This window comes from Oryctolagus cuniculus, chromosome 11 (assembly GCF_964237555.1).
Source record: "Oryctolagus cuniculus chromosome 11, mOryCun1.1, whole genome shotgun sequence".
In the NCBI taxonomy this organism is placed as follows: domain Eukaryota; kingdom Metazoa; phylum Chordata; class Mammalia; order Lagomorpha; family Leporidae; genus Oryctolagus; species Oryctolagus cuniculus.
The window spans coordinates 39,047,895-39,062,530 of record NC_091442.1 but is presented as its reverse complement, the minus strand read 5'-3'; the positions used below and the strand labels follow the sequence as shown (position 1 = coordinate 39,062,530).

Below are 14,636 nucleotides of genomic sequence, written 5' to 3'. Positions count from 1 at the left end.
GGTGACCAAATGGCCCAACCACAAGCATCAGCTTCACCCCCACCCTAACTGGATTCCTTGTTCCCACTTCCCTATCTCCTGCAAGACTATAATAGGACCTGCTTCTCACATACACTCTCTCTTGACCTCTCCCTCTCAACCCCTTTTCCTTTTCATCCTCTCTCGCCCTTTCCCTCCAGCCTGTCGGGTTTTCCCCACCCGACAATAAAACTTTCCTTTAGAGGTACCTTTCTCTGAAAGGAGGAGAGAACTTCCACTTTGACTATGACTCTGTTGGGATAAGATTGAAGTCGGCGAACTCAAAAGGCTTCCATAGCCTTGGCAACTCATGACAAGAGCCTAGGGAGATTACTGACACCATAAACAAGAGTGCCAATTTGTTAAGTCAACAACAGGAGTCACTGTGCACTTACTCCTCATGTAGGATCTCTGTCCTTAATGGTTTGTACATTGTGATTTAATGCTATAACTAGTACTCAAACAGTATTTTTCACTTTGTGTTTCTATGTGGGTGCAAACTGATGAAATCTTTACTTAATCTGTACTAAATTGGTCTTCTGTATATAAAGAAAATTGAAAATGAATCTTGATGTGCATGGAAGGGGAGAGGGGGTGGAAGAGGGGAGGGCTGTGGGTGGGAGGGAAGTTATAGGGGGGAAAGCTATTGTAATCTATAAGCTGTACTTTGGAAATTTATATTCATTAAATAAAAGTTAAAAAAAAACTTTCCTTTAACTCCAGTGTTTAGTGTGTTTTGTGGTGGCCTTCCACTGTGTCTGAGCCTGTGCTTAATTCTTCTCTAAGTAAAAGGCAAAAGCCTGAGATATTAATTTTGGCACAACCTAACCTACAACATGTCTATCCATTCTGTTACTTCCCTGACATATTTGGTAATCATTCAATTCTTTCCATTACATGTGATAATATGAAAATCATAGAGCTCCATCTGCCTAGACAAGCTATGGAAGCATCCTCCCTTGGTCTGATGCTTTGATGTCTCCTCAGACATTTGAAATGGGACACAGTTCTGCTCTATTCTTAGATCTAAGAAAGCTTCCTGGAAAATATATCTCCTCCCTGTGGTAGGGTCCAGATCAAGTAGTTTGTAGGAATCTTTTCTAACACTAAACAATACATTGTTCTCTTTTCTCCTTTTCACACTGGGGAATACTTCTTCAAGTGAATGTGTGAGAGGTAAGGGAAATAAGACAATATGGCTCTTTTCATCATATTTTTTCTTCTCTTCAAAATCTGTCTATATCATGAGTCCTTTCCAACCCTCGCTGATTTCTAGTATGTCAGCCATTTCTTGATGAAATCAGCAAATAACAGCCTAGTTTCTACTTGAATGGGAGAAAAGGTGGGGCTGGAGTGGGGAATAGAAAAGGAGATGAATGGGCCAGGAGACAAAGAAAAAGAAAGTATCATTTTCCACAAAGATTGAGCAGTTACCTAGAGGGAAGAGAAGAAAAAAAGGGCCTTGAATTTTCAAAGAGGAATATAGAAATATTCACACTTTCCTCCTGAAAATGTATACAAAATAGTTTAAATATGAAAATGAAACTTCTCCTAACAGTACCCCAGGATACAAGGAAAACTCTCTCACATTAGTATAACTAATCCTACTATCAAACTGCAAAACTACTTAGGAATATGAAATGTCTTTTTTATTTAATGTTTATCTATGCACCCATCTTCTTCCACATAGATTTTAAATCCATTTACAATGAAAGATAAAATTAATGGATTAAAACAAAATGTAAGTGATATCGGAGATCCCCCCCCCAAGATTTACACGAAAATGTGGCCTTTTAAAGTTCCCCAGAAGCGCCATCTGGGTTACCACATATGCTACCAGAATTTGGGGTGCCATATGATATCACCATACGCTTATTAATAAATCCCCAATATTAATAAGCCCGAAAGGGTTCTTCCCTAATATTTAGAGAATTCTAAATACCGGCACAGATAAACGAGGCAGCGTGGTAAGTTTTAAGCTTTTATTTAGTGAGAAAGATGCATAGGAGAGTGAGAGCTTTATTAAGGGGGAGATAAATCTGGGTTCATACCGAGCACCAGGAACCAGCCACATCGAGGAGCATCTAGGCCAGGAAGCCTAGGGTTGGTGGCCCAAAGGCCACACGCCCTGGAGGCGCAGGGCTACAGCAAGCCTCCTCCTGGCAAGAGGCCAGGGAAGAAGAGAAGGCTGGGACACACCATATTCCAGGCTATTAACCCACTTCCAAAGGGGAGTGGTTAATTAACCTGATTGGCTGGTGGGCACCCAGGTGTGGCCAGGTAGGTCACACAGGGGCGTGGTGAAGGTATCAGGCAGGGCGTGAGGTCACACAGGGGCGTGGTGAAGGTGTGGTCTTCCAGCTCACAAACCTAATCAATTTTAACCTGTATGCCTGCCTACCTCATAAGGAAATGACAGCTAGAAAGTAAACATGAAAGAGAAATAAGATATGAATTTAAATAGCAGACACTAGCTAGAGGCAAGCAACACATTTGGCTCCTACCTTTCTAAGTAATCTCTTGATAAAGAGAAATAATCCAAATTTGGCTGTAAACTGACTATAATTTGCCTACACACAACTTCTAGTTTTATTTCAACAAGGAAAGATGTAAGAGCACATGCTCTCAATCTGTATGGTCTGACTTCTGAACTTGACTCTGTGACTTCATGGGCTGTACTCACATATCCGTGAGTGGATCACTTAACCTTCTGTGGCTTTTCTTCATCTGCTAAACCTGCCTCTTACGTGGTTGTAATGATTTAGAACACTTCTGATCTCAATAGTTATAGTCATGCACACCAATAAAACTAATATACTCAATTAATCTATATGTTTAATTCCAGTTTCTCACTTAAGCTTTAGTCCCACATTTCCTATCATCCATAGCTTTGTTTCACACTAGCATCTGAGGATCTTGGGGATCTTCAAGTTTCCCATAATAATTTTTTTTTATAATTTTGTGATTTTCTTTTAGTCATCATCTTATAAACTCCCTATAAGCAAACATAGCTAAATTATTTTATTGCTTGCATTTACATTTCCAATCACACTGGCAACAAGTGAAGGTCAAATGGTATCAGATGATGTGCTATGCTAGCAGAAGTATATACAGTAATAGAATCGACAGTACTGACATCCATTCAAGATGGAGAGAGGGGATTCAAGCTTTCAATAGGAGACAAAACTTGACATGATGAAGGACTGAGGCATAAATTTCTAGTAAAGGAAACTCTTCAGAGAAGTTGTATCTCAGATAATATTGGTGCTACTTTTGCAAAAGCCATAGGGTAGGAGGTTGGGTTGGGCAAGGCTAAGAGTCAGTTAAAAAGGAAAGGGGTGGGGAAGAGATTTAGTTAGAAGTCAGTGGCAAGAGGTTGTGAGGCTTGAGATCAACATGACAAGGATACTAAGGCAGGCCTTGTTTGACACAGTGAGGGGTCTCCTTTTGATCTTATTGGCAGAGGGGAGTCACTAAAAGTGACTGAAGAAGGCAGTAATGTGAGAAAGATCACACTGTCTACAACTGGGAGCAGATGAGACTGCAGGTAACACTCACAAGCCCACTGTATCCTGTAGGTTAGAAATGATGTCATTTAAATGAAAGTTCTGGGGCCAGCGCTGTGGCATAGTGTGTAAAGACGCCAACTACAGTGCCAGCATCCCATATGGGTGCCGGTTCTGGCTGCTCCACTTTGGATCCAGCTCTCAGCTATGGCCTGGAATAGCAGTAGAAGATGGCCCAAGTCCTTGGGCCTCTGCACCCACATGGGAGACCTGGAAGAAGCTCTGGCCGCGGCAGTCATCCAGGGAGTGAACCAGCAGATGGAAGACCTCTCTCTCTCTCTGCCTCTGCCCCTCTGTAACTCTGACTTTCAAATAAATAAATAAATCTTTTAAAAAAATAAAATAAACAAACAAATAAAGGTTCTAGCTGTGGGTCCAAAGAAAGGAGACAACCACATGTGTGTCTCTGAAGCTAAAGAAAAATTAAATTTCAAGGAGAAATCAACAGTATATATTATGGAGAGATAAAGGAAAATATGAATTTAAAAAAGAGGCCCAGTGCTTCAAGAAAAATATTATGGTGACATTAATGAGGATAATTTTAGAATACACACCGTAATGGAAGCCAGATTAGCAGTCAAGTAAGATGTCATACATACATGTTAGGAACTCATGATGAAAAGACAAATATGCTATGATTCCATTTTTCTGATCTAAACAAATCATGCTAGGCCCAAAGGCCTATCCTTTAATTATCCCAAATTAAACTGAATTCAAACCAGAATCATCCCACTGTTAAAGAGGGAAGGGCCAGAAGTAGCAACATCTATGATTATGAGCAGGGTGGGCAAAAATCACATGTATTTCAGCTCACTTACTACAAAGCCATATAGTTTCAACTCGGTTCCCAGTATTCCCATAAAATTTATCCTTCCCCAATTTATCCTTCATGCTGCTGTATGATCACATGATCACATCATTCCCTTCTGAAGAATTCTTCAAAGGCTCCCTAATTTCTTTAATAAAGAAATCATGACTTGTCTCTGCCTCTATTTTTTCCAAGCAAACTTAGCCACATCTAACTCCCTATGTGCAAAATGCACATCCCTGTTCCCCTAGATTATTTGTTTGCTCTGTGAATCCACAGTACCTTGGACATCACTCTAATAAAATACTTCATCATGCCATACAGCAACTATTTTTTTACTTTATCTCTACCCTTTAAGCTAGTTCTTGACTTATAATAAGGACACATTAAACCTTTGTTGGGATTCTTTTGTTGTTGCTTTGTTTTGTGTTTGTCAAGTGAAAGTTTCTTACTCCTTTATTCGTATTTAGGTAGTATTTGAATATCTGTTTAACCCTAAAGATGCATGGGCACTCAAATTTTTTTTAAGCAGCCCCATGAGGTAGGTAATTTAAAAGTGAGAATTTCATTCAGAATACATACAGAATTTTTTCCTAAGAAAAATGTGAAGTAGAATTTAATGTCACATACAGATAATTCAGTTTTGAAAGTACCCCGTTATACAATTAACCGTACTTTATTTAAAAATAGATTTAAATGGGGCCAAATTTAGAATACATGCAGATGAATATCAATCACACACAAGCAATTTTACAAATTCATATTAAAATGCAGTATTTTCAAAGCTGCTAAGGAAAAAAGCAAACGCTCTAGCTTGAACTTCAGTGTTTTTAAGTGCAAAAACCAGAACTGAATAATGGAAAATGAGAATGCCAGAAAATATGGAAGATGTCCTCCAACTCCTCTGCTAACCTGAGTGTTCTCAGAGAATTAAGCAGTAGTACTAAATCCATTTAGTAATCACATATTAATAACTGCAACAGCTAAAATATAGTGAGCACAATATTTTATGCCAAAACTATATTTTTACACATTATTCACAGCATCACTCTGATTCTAATTACTAGTATTAACCCTATTTTACAATAGGGTTAATGAGGGGAAAAAAATGAGAATTAAAGAACTGAATCCCAATCTAGCTGATATCAGTAGAGGTAATTTTTAAAAATGTATTTGTATATTTATTTGAAAGATGGAGAGTGAGTGAAAGATGGAGACCAAGAGAGAGATCTTCTATCTACTAGCTCATTTCCAAATGGGTACAACAGCCAGGTCTGGGTCAGGCCAAATCCAGGAGCCAGGAACTCTATCCCGGTCTCCCACATGGATAGCAGATCCCCAAGTAAGAGAGCCATTTTCCACTACCTTCCCAGATGAATTGGCAAGAAGCTGTATTGGAAACAGAGCAACTAGGACACGAACCAGAGTTCCAAAATGTAATGATCAACATCTGTGCCACAACATCAACCCAAGCAGACGTAATTTTTTTTTTTTTTTTTTTTTGACAGGCAGAGTGGACAGTGAGAGAAAAAGACAGAGAGAAAGGTCTGCCTTTTCCGTTGGTTCACCCCACAATGGCTGCTGCGGCCGGCCCCCGCTGATCCGAAGCCAGGAGCCAAGTGCTTCTCCTGGTCTCCCATGCGGGTGCAGGGCCCAAGTACCTGGGCCATCCTCCACTGCACTCCCGGGCCACAGCAGAGAGCTGGACTGGAAGCAAATGGGACAGAATCCGGCGCCCCGACCGGGACTAGAACCAGGGGTGCTGGCACCGAAGGCGGAGGATTAGCCTAGTGAGCCGCGGCGCCGGCAGAAGCAGGCATAATTTATAATTAGTGCTATGGACTCAGTGCAAATAAGCTTTTAATCTGCCCTGGATTGTATTTGAGATAAGAAAAAAGTAATTTAGGTTTCTAAACCATGAAAACTACAACATCAAATTAATGTTTATGGGGCCAGGGTGTGGCATAGCGAGTAAAGCCATCACTATCCCATGTAGGTGCTGGTTCACGTCCCAGCTGCTCCACATCTGATCCAGCTCCCTGTTAATGCACCTGTGAAAGCAGCAGAGGATGGCCCAAGTGCTTGTGCCCCTTCATCCATGTAAGAGACCCAGAAGAAGCTCCGTGCTCTTGGCTTCAGATCTGCCCAGCTCTGGCCTTTGTGGCCATTTTGGGAGTGAACCAGCAGATGGAAGATCTTTCTTTGTCTCTCTCTCTCTCTCTTCTCTCTCTCTCTCTCTGTTAACTCTGCCTTTCAAATAAATAAATAAATCTTTTTGTTAAAAACATCAATGTTTACTTAAAAGTCTACCAAACACATCATTATACCAATTTATTTAATGAGAGTTGTAGCATATTTTAATATATATCAGATATTATTTAGGGCAGAACCTAAAAACTATAATGCCTACATTTCACAAGAATCTTAAAATGGCCTTGAAACTAAAGAAAATATAGATGCAAATAAACATATGCAAAGATGTTCAAAATCATTAGTTCTTAACTGCAAAGTGAAACTATGATATTACTACATACATATTAAAATTGCTAAAATAAAAAATTATTATCATACCAAATGGTGCCAAGGATGTTGGCAAAGTGAATCTCTTATATATTGCAGATTAGAATATAAAATGTAAGAGCCACTGTGGAAAAGAGTTTCATAATTTATCACAAAAGTAAACGTGTACTTATCATATGACCTAACAATCACACTCTTACGTGTTGATCCAAGAGAAATGAAAATTTATGGACAAATGCAAACCTGTACATGAATGTTCACAGCAACTTTACGGCTAATAGGAAAATACTCTAAAGATAATGTCCTTCAATGGGTGAATGGTTGAACAAATTCTGGTAGAACCACACAATGGACTGATACTCAGCAAAGAAAAAAATGGAAAGAACTATTATCGGTACATGCAATAATCTGAATGGGGAACTCAAGAGCATTGATTAAATGAAAATAGGTTATATGTAGTAGGATTCCATTTATATGACATTTTTTAATTCATCATATTAAAGGATTTTGATCAACATATAGTAATTGTATTTATTTATGGTATACAGTATGATATTTTGATAAAGTATACAATGTGGCCTGATTACATCAAACTAGTTAATATATCCATCACTCCAATTACCTCTCATATTTTTATGGTGAGGCATTTGAAATTTACTGTTAGTTACTTTGACACATATAAGATGTACAATATATTATTATTGACTATAAGTCACTGCTGTGCAATACTTCTAAAAACCTATTCCTCCTGTCTATCTGAAACTTTGTACCCTTTGATTAACAAATCCTTATTCCTTCCCTTCCTATTCCCCTTAGACTTGAATGATCATTCTACTCCCTACTTCTATGAGTTCAACATTTTGGGAAACAAAATCAAAATTAGACCAACAAGATGGCATTAAACTAAAATTTTTCTGCAAAACTTAAGAATCAAAGTGAACAGACAATCCACAAAATGGGAGAAATTATTTACAAACCATATATCCAATAAAGAGTTAATATATAAAATATATGTCACTCAAATAATTTAATAGCAAGGAAACATATATGTGTGTGTAAATAGATAGATAAACCGGGGTCACTTTTTTTAAAACTTAAGGATGGTCACAAGGTACTTTATTAGGAAGAAATTTAAAATATCAAATCATTTCATCCATAGCAACTCAGACCAAATGTCGCAGTGTAATAATGTGGTTATACAGAGAGAATCACAGAAGTCTGAGAGAAAGTGATGACTGAACTGCTTTGGCACATTGACTGGGGGCACTCTTACTCTCTCTCTACAGGCAGCTCAGGAGTTTCCTGTCAAGTTGCCTTGTTCACCTAAAGGTTAACAGCTGTTCCTTTCCTTCCACACCAGGCAAACAAACTGCACAGCAGAAAGCTGTAAATTAGAGCCATTGCACTGTTCATTTTGGCATCTCTTTTCTATCTACCCAGGAACTTGCTGAGGCTGATCTTATGAGATGCAGAATATGGCCAAATTACAATTATCACAGGCAGATGATTGCATCTAAATGTGCCAAATGGTTTTTGGGAATGAGGAAAAAGCTACTACTTGTCTTAATATTAATTTATCACGCCCTTGTACATTATGTGACAGCTTTGAAAAAGTTACATATACAGGCAAGGGCAAGACAAAACATGAAAGAAACAAAATAGTAATAGGACAGTTAATGATATTTTTCTGCTTATAATAACTTTCTTTTAGTTCAGTAAAAATTACCCAATTTTTAGATATCTAGATACAAACTGCCATCAATAATGTTATAGTACTTTCCCAATGTTCAAATAAGAAAATTATATAATTATTTAAGATATGCCTACTAAAACAAAGTATTTCATAATGAAAATGAAAATCTGAAATTGAACAACAGACTTTGAAATCACAGACACCATTTCTTTATACTTCACTTTTGTCTGATTTAGTTTAATCATCTCTTTACAACTTACTCAAAACAAAAAACACCTTGAAGAACTTGTATTTATGTTGGCCAATTATTAACTCAAGCACAGCAGCAAGATTTCTTTTTAACAATGCAACAATCAGTACTTTTCCCTCTAGAGGGCGCTGTTGACAGCACATTAATTGCAATACAAACATAATAAATCCCCAATGATTTTAATCAAGAAGGTAAATACATGAGACAGTTCTAGACCAGAAAGGATGCTTTCCCAAAATTGTTGTTCGTGAAAAAAAAAATTATGTAATAAAGACTCATGTAACAAATATACCAAAGAAAAATCAATTACTTACCTGCATTGACTATGGCATCTACCTCTAGCAATGTGATGTCACCTCTATAGAGAGAAACTTTTTCACTCAAACTTTTCTTCACTTGTGATGTTTCCTGAGCACTCTCTTCTGTAATAGAAAGTGATGCACATTAACAGTAGCATTCTTAATTTCTTAAAAGCAACTTTTCAATCAAGACAACAAAAGCCAATGTGTGATACTCTGTAACATAAAACAATGGAAAATAAGTTTGGAAGTACCAGGGGTATGGATTATCCTCCATTATTTTGTATTCCTCAATAGAAATGCATTATCACATACAAATTGGGTATTTAATAAATTTGGGCATATTATATTGGTAAGCAAAATGTTCAACCTTTATTAATCAATTTAAAAATTCCAAAATCCAATTATGTACCATTTGCAAAACCAAGACAAAATAAATTTTCACAGTGAAGGAGCTTATTTCTATTTTGTTTGTTCCCTAAAATAGCATTCTTGAAGAAAATATTTTTTGAGCACAAAAACATTTAGGTTCAGCTTTTTGCTACTCTTAAGGCTCAAGCTATCTTTCAGGAAGGAATATTTGAAGAATATCTGAATTTGTGAAGCTGTTTCTTACCAGAAAATATTTAAGCGTTCATTCTCAGGGTACTGCTGGATTTAAAAGAGAAATAACTCCATTGAACACAACAGATAAAAAGTTATTATATGGAAAACAAACCAAAAATATTACATTCTAAAATATTCCTAAATTTGTATTTATAAAATGTATTAAGTTTGTATGCCTTAAATAAAGGCTTCTTTGGGAATTAAAAAAAAGAAATTCAATTCTGACTTTTCAACAGTAAAAAATGTATATATATTAAGTGTTCTAAAGCAATACTAAAACTTTAATTTTCAATCATCTTTAACAATTTATAATATTAAGAAAAACCTATTAAACAAAGCTATATATCAGTATTATAAAATAAATGTAGTTGCTATGCATCAAAAGTTTTTTTTAAACTTTTATTTAATAAATATAAATTTCCACAGTACAGCTTATGGATTACAATGGCTTCCCCCCCATAACTTCCCTTCCATCCCAACCCTCTCATCTCCTGCTCCCTTTCCCATTCCATTCACATCAAGATTCATTTTCAATTTTCTTTATATACAGAAGATGAATTTAGTACAGATTAAGTAAAGATTTCAACAGTTTGCACCCACACAGAAACACAAAGTGAAAAATACTATTTGAATACTAGTCATAGCATTAAATCACATTGAACAAACACATTAAGGACAGAGATCCTACATGAGGAGTAAGTGCACAGTGACTCCTGTTGTTGACTTAACAATTGACACTCTTGTTTATGGCATCAGTAATCTCCCTAGGCTCTAGTCATGAGTTGCCAAGGCTGTGGAAGCCTTTTGAGTTCCCCGACTTTGATCTTATTCCAACAGGGTCATAGTCAAAGTGGAAGTTCTCTCCTCCCTTCAGAGAAAGGTACCTCCTTCTTTGATGCCCTGTTCTTCCCAGTGGGATCTCGCTCACAGAGACCTTTCATTTAGAGGTGTTTTTTTGGTTTTGTTTTTGTTTTTTTGTGTTTTGTTTTGTTTTGTTTTTTTGTTTTTGTTTTTGTTTTTTTGTTTTGTTTTGTTTTTTTTGTCAGAGTGTCTTGGCTTTCCATGCCTGAAATACTCTCATGGGCTCTTCAGCCATATCCAAATACCTTAAGGGCTGATTCTGAGGCCAGAGTGCTGTTTAGGACATCTGCCATTCTATGAGTATGCTGTGTATCCTGCTTCCCATGTTGGATCCTTCTCTCCCTTTTTGTTTCTGTCAGTTAGTATTAGCAGACACTAGTCTTGTTTATGTGATCCCTTTGACTCTTAGTCCTATCAGTATGATCAATTGTGAACTGAAATTGATCACTTGGACTAGTGAGATGGCATTGGTACATGCCACCTTGATGGGATTGAATTGGAATCCCCTGGAGCGTTTCTAACTCTACTGTTTAGGGCAAGTCGGATTGAGCATGTCCCAAATTGTACATCTCCCTCTCTTAATCCCACTCTTCTATTTAACAGGGATCACTTTTCACTTAAATTTAAATTCCTAAGAATAATTGTGTGTTAATTACAGAATTAAACCAATAGTATTAAGTAGAACAAAAAAAATACTAAAAGGGATAAAGTATTACATTGTACATCAACAATCAGGACAAGGGCTGATCAAGTCACTGTTTCTCATAGTGTCCATTTCACTTCAACAGGTTTTCTTTTTGGTGCTCAGTTAGTTGTCACCGATCAGGGAGAACATATGATATTTGTCCCTTTGGGACTGGCTTATTTCACTCAGCATGAGGTTTTCCAGATGCCTCCATTTTTTGCAAATGACCGGATTTCATTGTTTTTGACTGCTGTATAGTATTCTATAGAGTACATGTCGCATAATTTCTTTATCCAGTCTACTGTTGGTGGGCATTTGGGTTGGTTCCAGGTCTTACCTATTGTGAATTGAGCTGCAATAAACATTAAGGTGCAGACCACTTTTTTGTTTGCCAATTTAATTTCCTTTGGGTAAATTCCAAGGAGTGGGATGGCTGGGTTGAATGGTAGGGTTCTATTCAGGTTTCTGAGGAATCTCCAGACTGACTTCCATAGTGGCTTAACCAGTTTGCATTCCCACCAACAGTGGGTTAATGCCCCATTTTCCCCACATCCTCTCCAGCATCTGTTGTTGGTAAATTTCTGTATGTGAGCCATTCTAACCTGGATGAGGTGAAACCTCATTGTGGTTTTGATTTGCATTTCCCTGATTGATAGTGATCCTGAACATTTTTTATGTGCCTGTTGGCCATTTGGATTTCCTCTCTCGAAAAATGTCTATTGAGGTCCTTGGCCCATCTCTTAAGTGGGTTGTTTGTTTTGTTTTTGTGGAGTTTCTTGATCTCTTTGTAGATTCTGGTTATTAACCCTTTATCTGTTGCATAGTTTGCAAATATTTTTTCTCATTTTGTCGGTTGCCTCTTCACTTTCCTGTTTCTTTTGCCATACAGAAACTTTTCATTTTGATGCAATCCCAAAAGTTAATTTTGGCTTTGACTACCCTACAGCCGGTGCGCTGCATCCTGCGGACTACGCTGATCTGAAGCCAGGAGCCAGGTGTTTCTCCTTGTCTCCTATGTGGGTGCAGGGCCCAAGTACCTGGGCCATCCTCCACTGCACTCCCGGGCCACAGCAGAAAGCTGGCCTGGAAGAGGAGCAACCGGGACAGAATCCGGCGCCCCTACCAGAACTAGAACCTGGTGTGCCGGCGCCACAGGCGGAGGATTAGCCTATTGAGCCGCTGCGCCGGCCCAGGAATTGATTTTAGATCCTTGATCAAATATAAGTTGGCTGTAGATGTTTGGATTGATTTGTGGTGTTTCTATTCTGTTCCATTGGTCTATCCATCTGTTTCTGTACCAGTACCATTCTGTTTTGATTACAACTGCCCCGTAGTATGTCCTGAAATCTGGTATTGTGATGCCTCCGGCTTTGTTTTTGTTGTACAAGACTGCTTTAGCTATTCGAGGTCTCCTGTGTCTCCATATGAATTTCAGCATCATTTTTTCCAGATCTGAGAAAAACGTCTTGGTATTTTGATTGGTATTGCATTGAATCTATAAATTGCTTTTGGGAGAATGGACATTTTGATGATATTGATTCTTCCAATCCATTAGCATGGAAGATTTTTCCATTTTTTGGTATCCTCTTCTATTTCTTTCTTTAAGATTTTGTAATTCAAATCGTAGAGATCTTTAATGTCCTCAAAAGGTTTTTAAATATATTTCTAGGGAAGCTCATTTACAAATCATAAACTTTTTCAAGTATTTATGATTAATGCAAGCCTTTTATGGCCAAACAATGCTATTAATGCACTAAGAAACTTTCAAATGAGCATGTAATTCTGCAGTACCTAGGTGATTAAATGTGATATGCTATGCGTCACCTAAATTGTATTTGGGCCCCAATAACTAAAGAAAAAAATTAGCCAAGACTGAGGAAATAACCCATAGCCACAAAAGTGACCCTTCTTCTCTCTGCCTAAAAAGCATCCCCTTCTTAGCAAACACTTCTTTCCTTTAAAGAATAGGATCAAAATACTCACTGGTGAGCATAACAATAAGGATGAGGAAAATAATGTGAGAAAATTGTGTGTTAAAAGATGAAGACCTCAAAATCTAAACATTGACAGGTGAAATGACCACCTCAGGGACTCTCTGGTACTGTTTTCCCTTGTCAGGCAGTAAGTTAAGAGCAGATTTTACTACCAGACTGATCTGTTCATATCCTAATTCTGTCAATTAATAGCTGGGTGACCTTGAACAAATTATTCATTCTCTTCATACTCAACACCTCGATCTATAAAATACAGTCTTATTCACAGTTAACATGAATTCATTACACTTAGAATAATGCTTGCTCCCCAAAAATATGCCCATCAAAAAACCTCTGGGGGCCGGCATTGTGTCATAGCTGGTAAAGCCACCACCTGCAGTGCCAGCATCCCATAATGGCCCCCATTCAAGACCCAGCTGTTCCACTTCTGATCCAGCTCTCTGCTATGGCCTGGGAATGCAGCAGATGATTGCCCAAGTCCTTGGGCCCCTGCACCCACATGGGAGACCTGGAAGAAGCTCCTGGCTCTTTGATTCATATCGACCCAGCTCTGGATGTTGTAGCCACTTGGGGAGCGAACCAGTGGATGGAAGACCTCTCTCTCTCTCTCTCTCTCTCTCTCTCTCTGCTTCTGCCTCTCTGTAACTCTGCCTTTCAAATTAAAAAGAGAGAGAGAGAGAGAATTCAATATGTCAAATAGAAAACGCAGTGGAAGCCTTAACAACAGAATTGGTGAGGCAGAAGAAACAAAGAATATCCAACCTAGAAGACAAAGTCTTAGAATATCTCAAAAACAAAAGATGCCTACCCTCATCATTATCATTCAATATATGTCAGAAGTTTTAGCCAAAGCCATTACATAAGAAAAAGAAACCAAAATGTATACAAATCAGAATGGAGGAAGTCAAATTATCCTTGTTTGCGGATGACATGATCCTTGATACAGGGGAATCAAAAGACTCCATTAATACTATTAGGACTCACAGTTTAGCAAAGTTGCAGGAATAAACTCAACACAAAAAATAAATAACATTCTAATACATCGACAAAGTTCAAGGTGAGAAAGAATTTGTAAGTTCAGTCACATTCACAACAGCTACCAAAAAAAATAAACACCTTTGGATACATTTAACCAAGGATATAAAAGACCTCTACAATGAAAATTACAAAACATTAATAAAAGAAATAAAAGAAGATACCCAAAAAGTAAAGATCTTCCATGTGCATGGATTATAATGATTAATATAATCAAAATGTCCACAGTACTGAAAGCAATTTACAGATTCAATGTGATTCCAATCAAAATACAATTTTCAGAGAATTATTTTTCACAGGA

The 14,636-nt window shown here is 37.6% G+C and overlaps 1 protein-coding gene across 5 annotated transcripts in view; it reads right to left on the bottom strand.

The window, feature by feature from the left end:
• The window catches only part of MACROD2 (mono-ADP ribosylhydrolase 2), a 2,173,823-nt gene that overhangs the window by 2,058,467 nt on the left and 100,720 nt on the right, over positions 1-14,636 (bottom strand). For all 5 annotated transcript variants that reach the window (XM_051846213.2, XM_051846214.2, XM_008256366.4 and 2 more), the window contains one exon: positions 9,170-9,277. In XM_051846213.2, the coding sequence (XP_051702173.1) occupies positions 9,170-9,277 (108 nt within the window). The remainder of the gene's footprint in view (positions 1-9,169; positions 9,278-14,636) is intronic.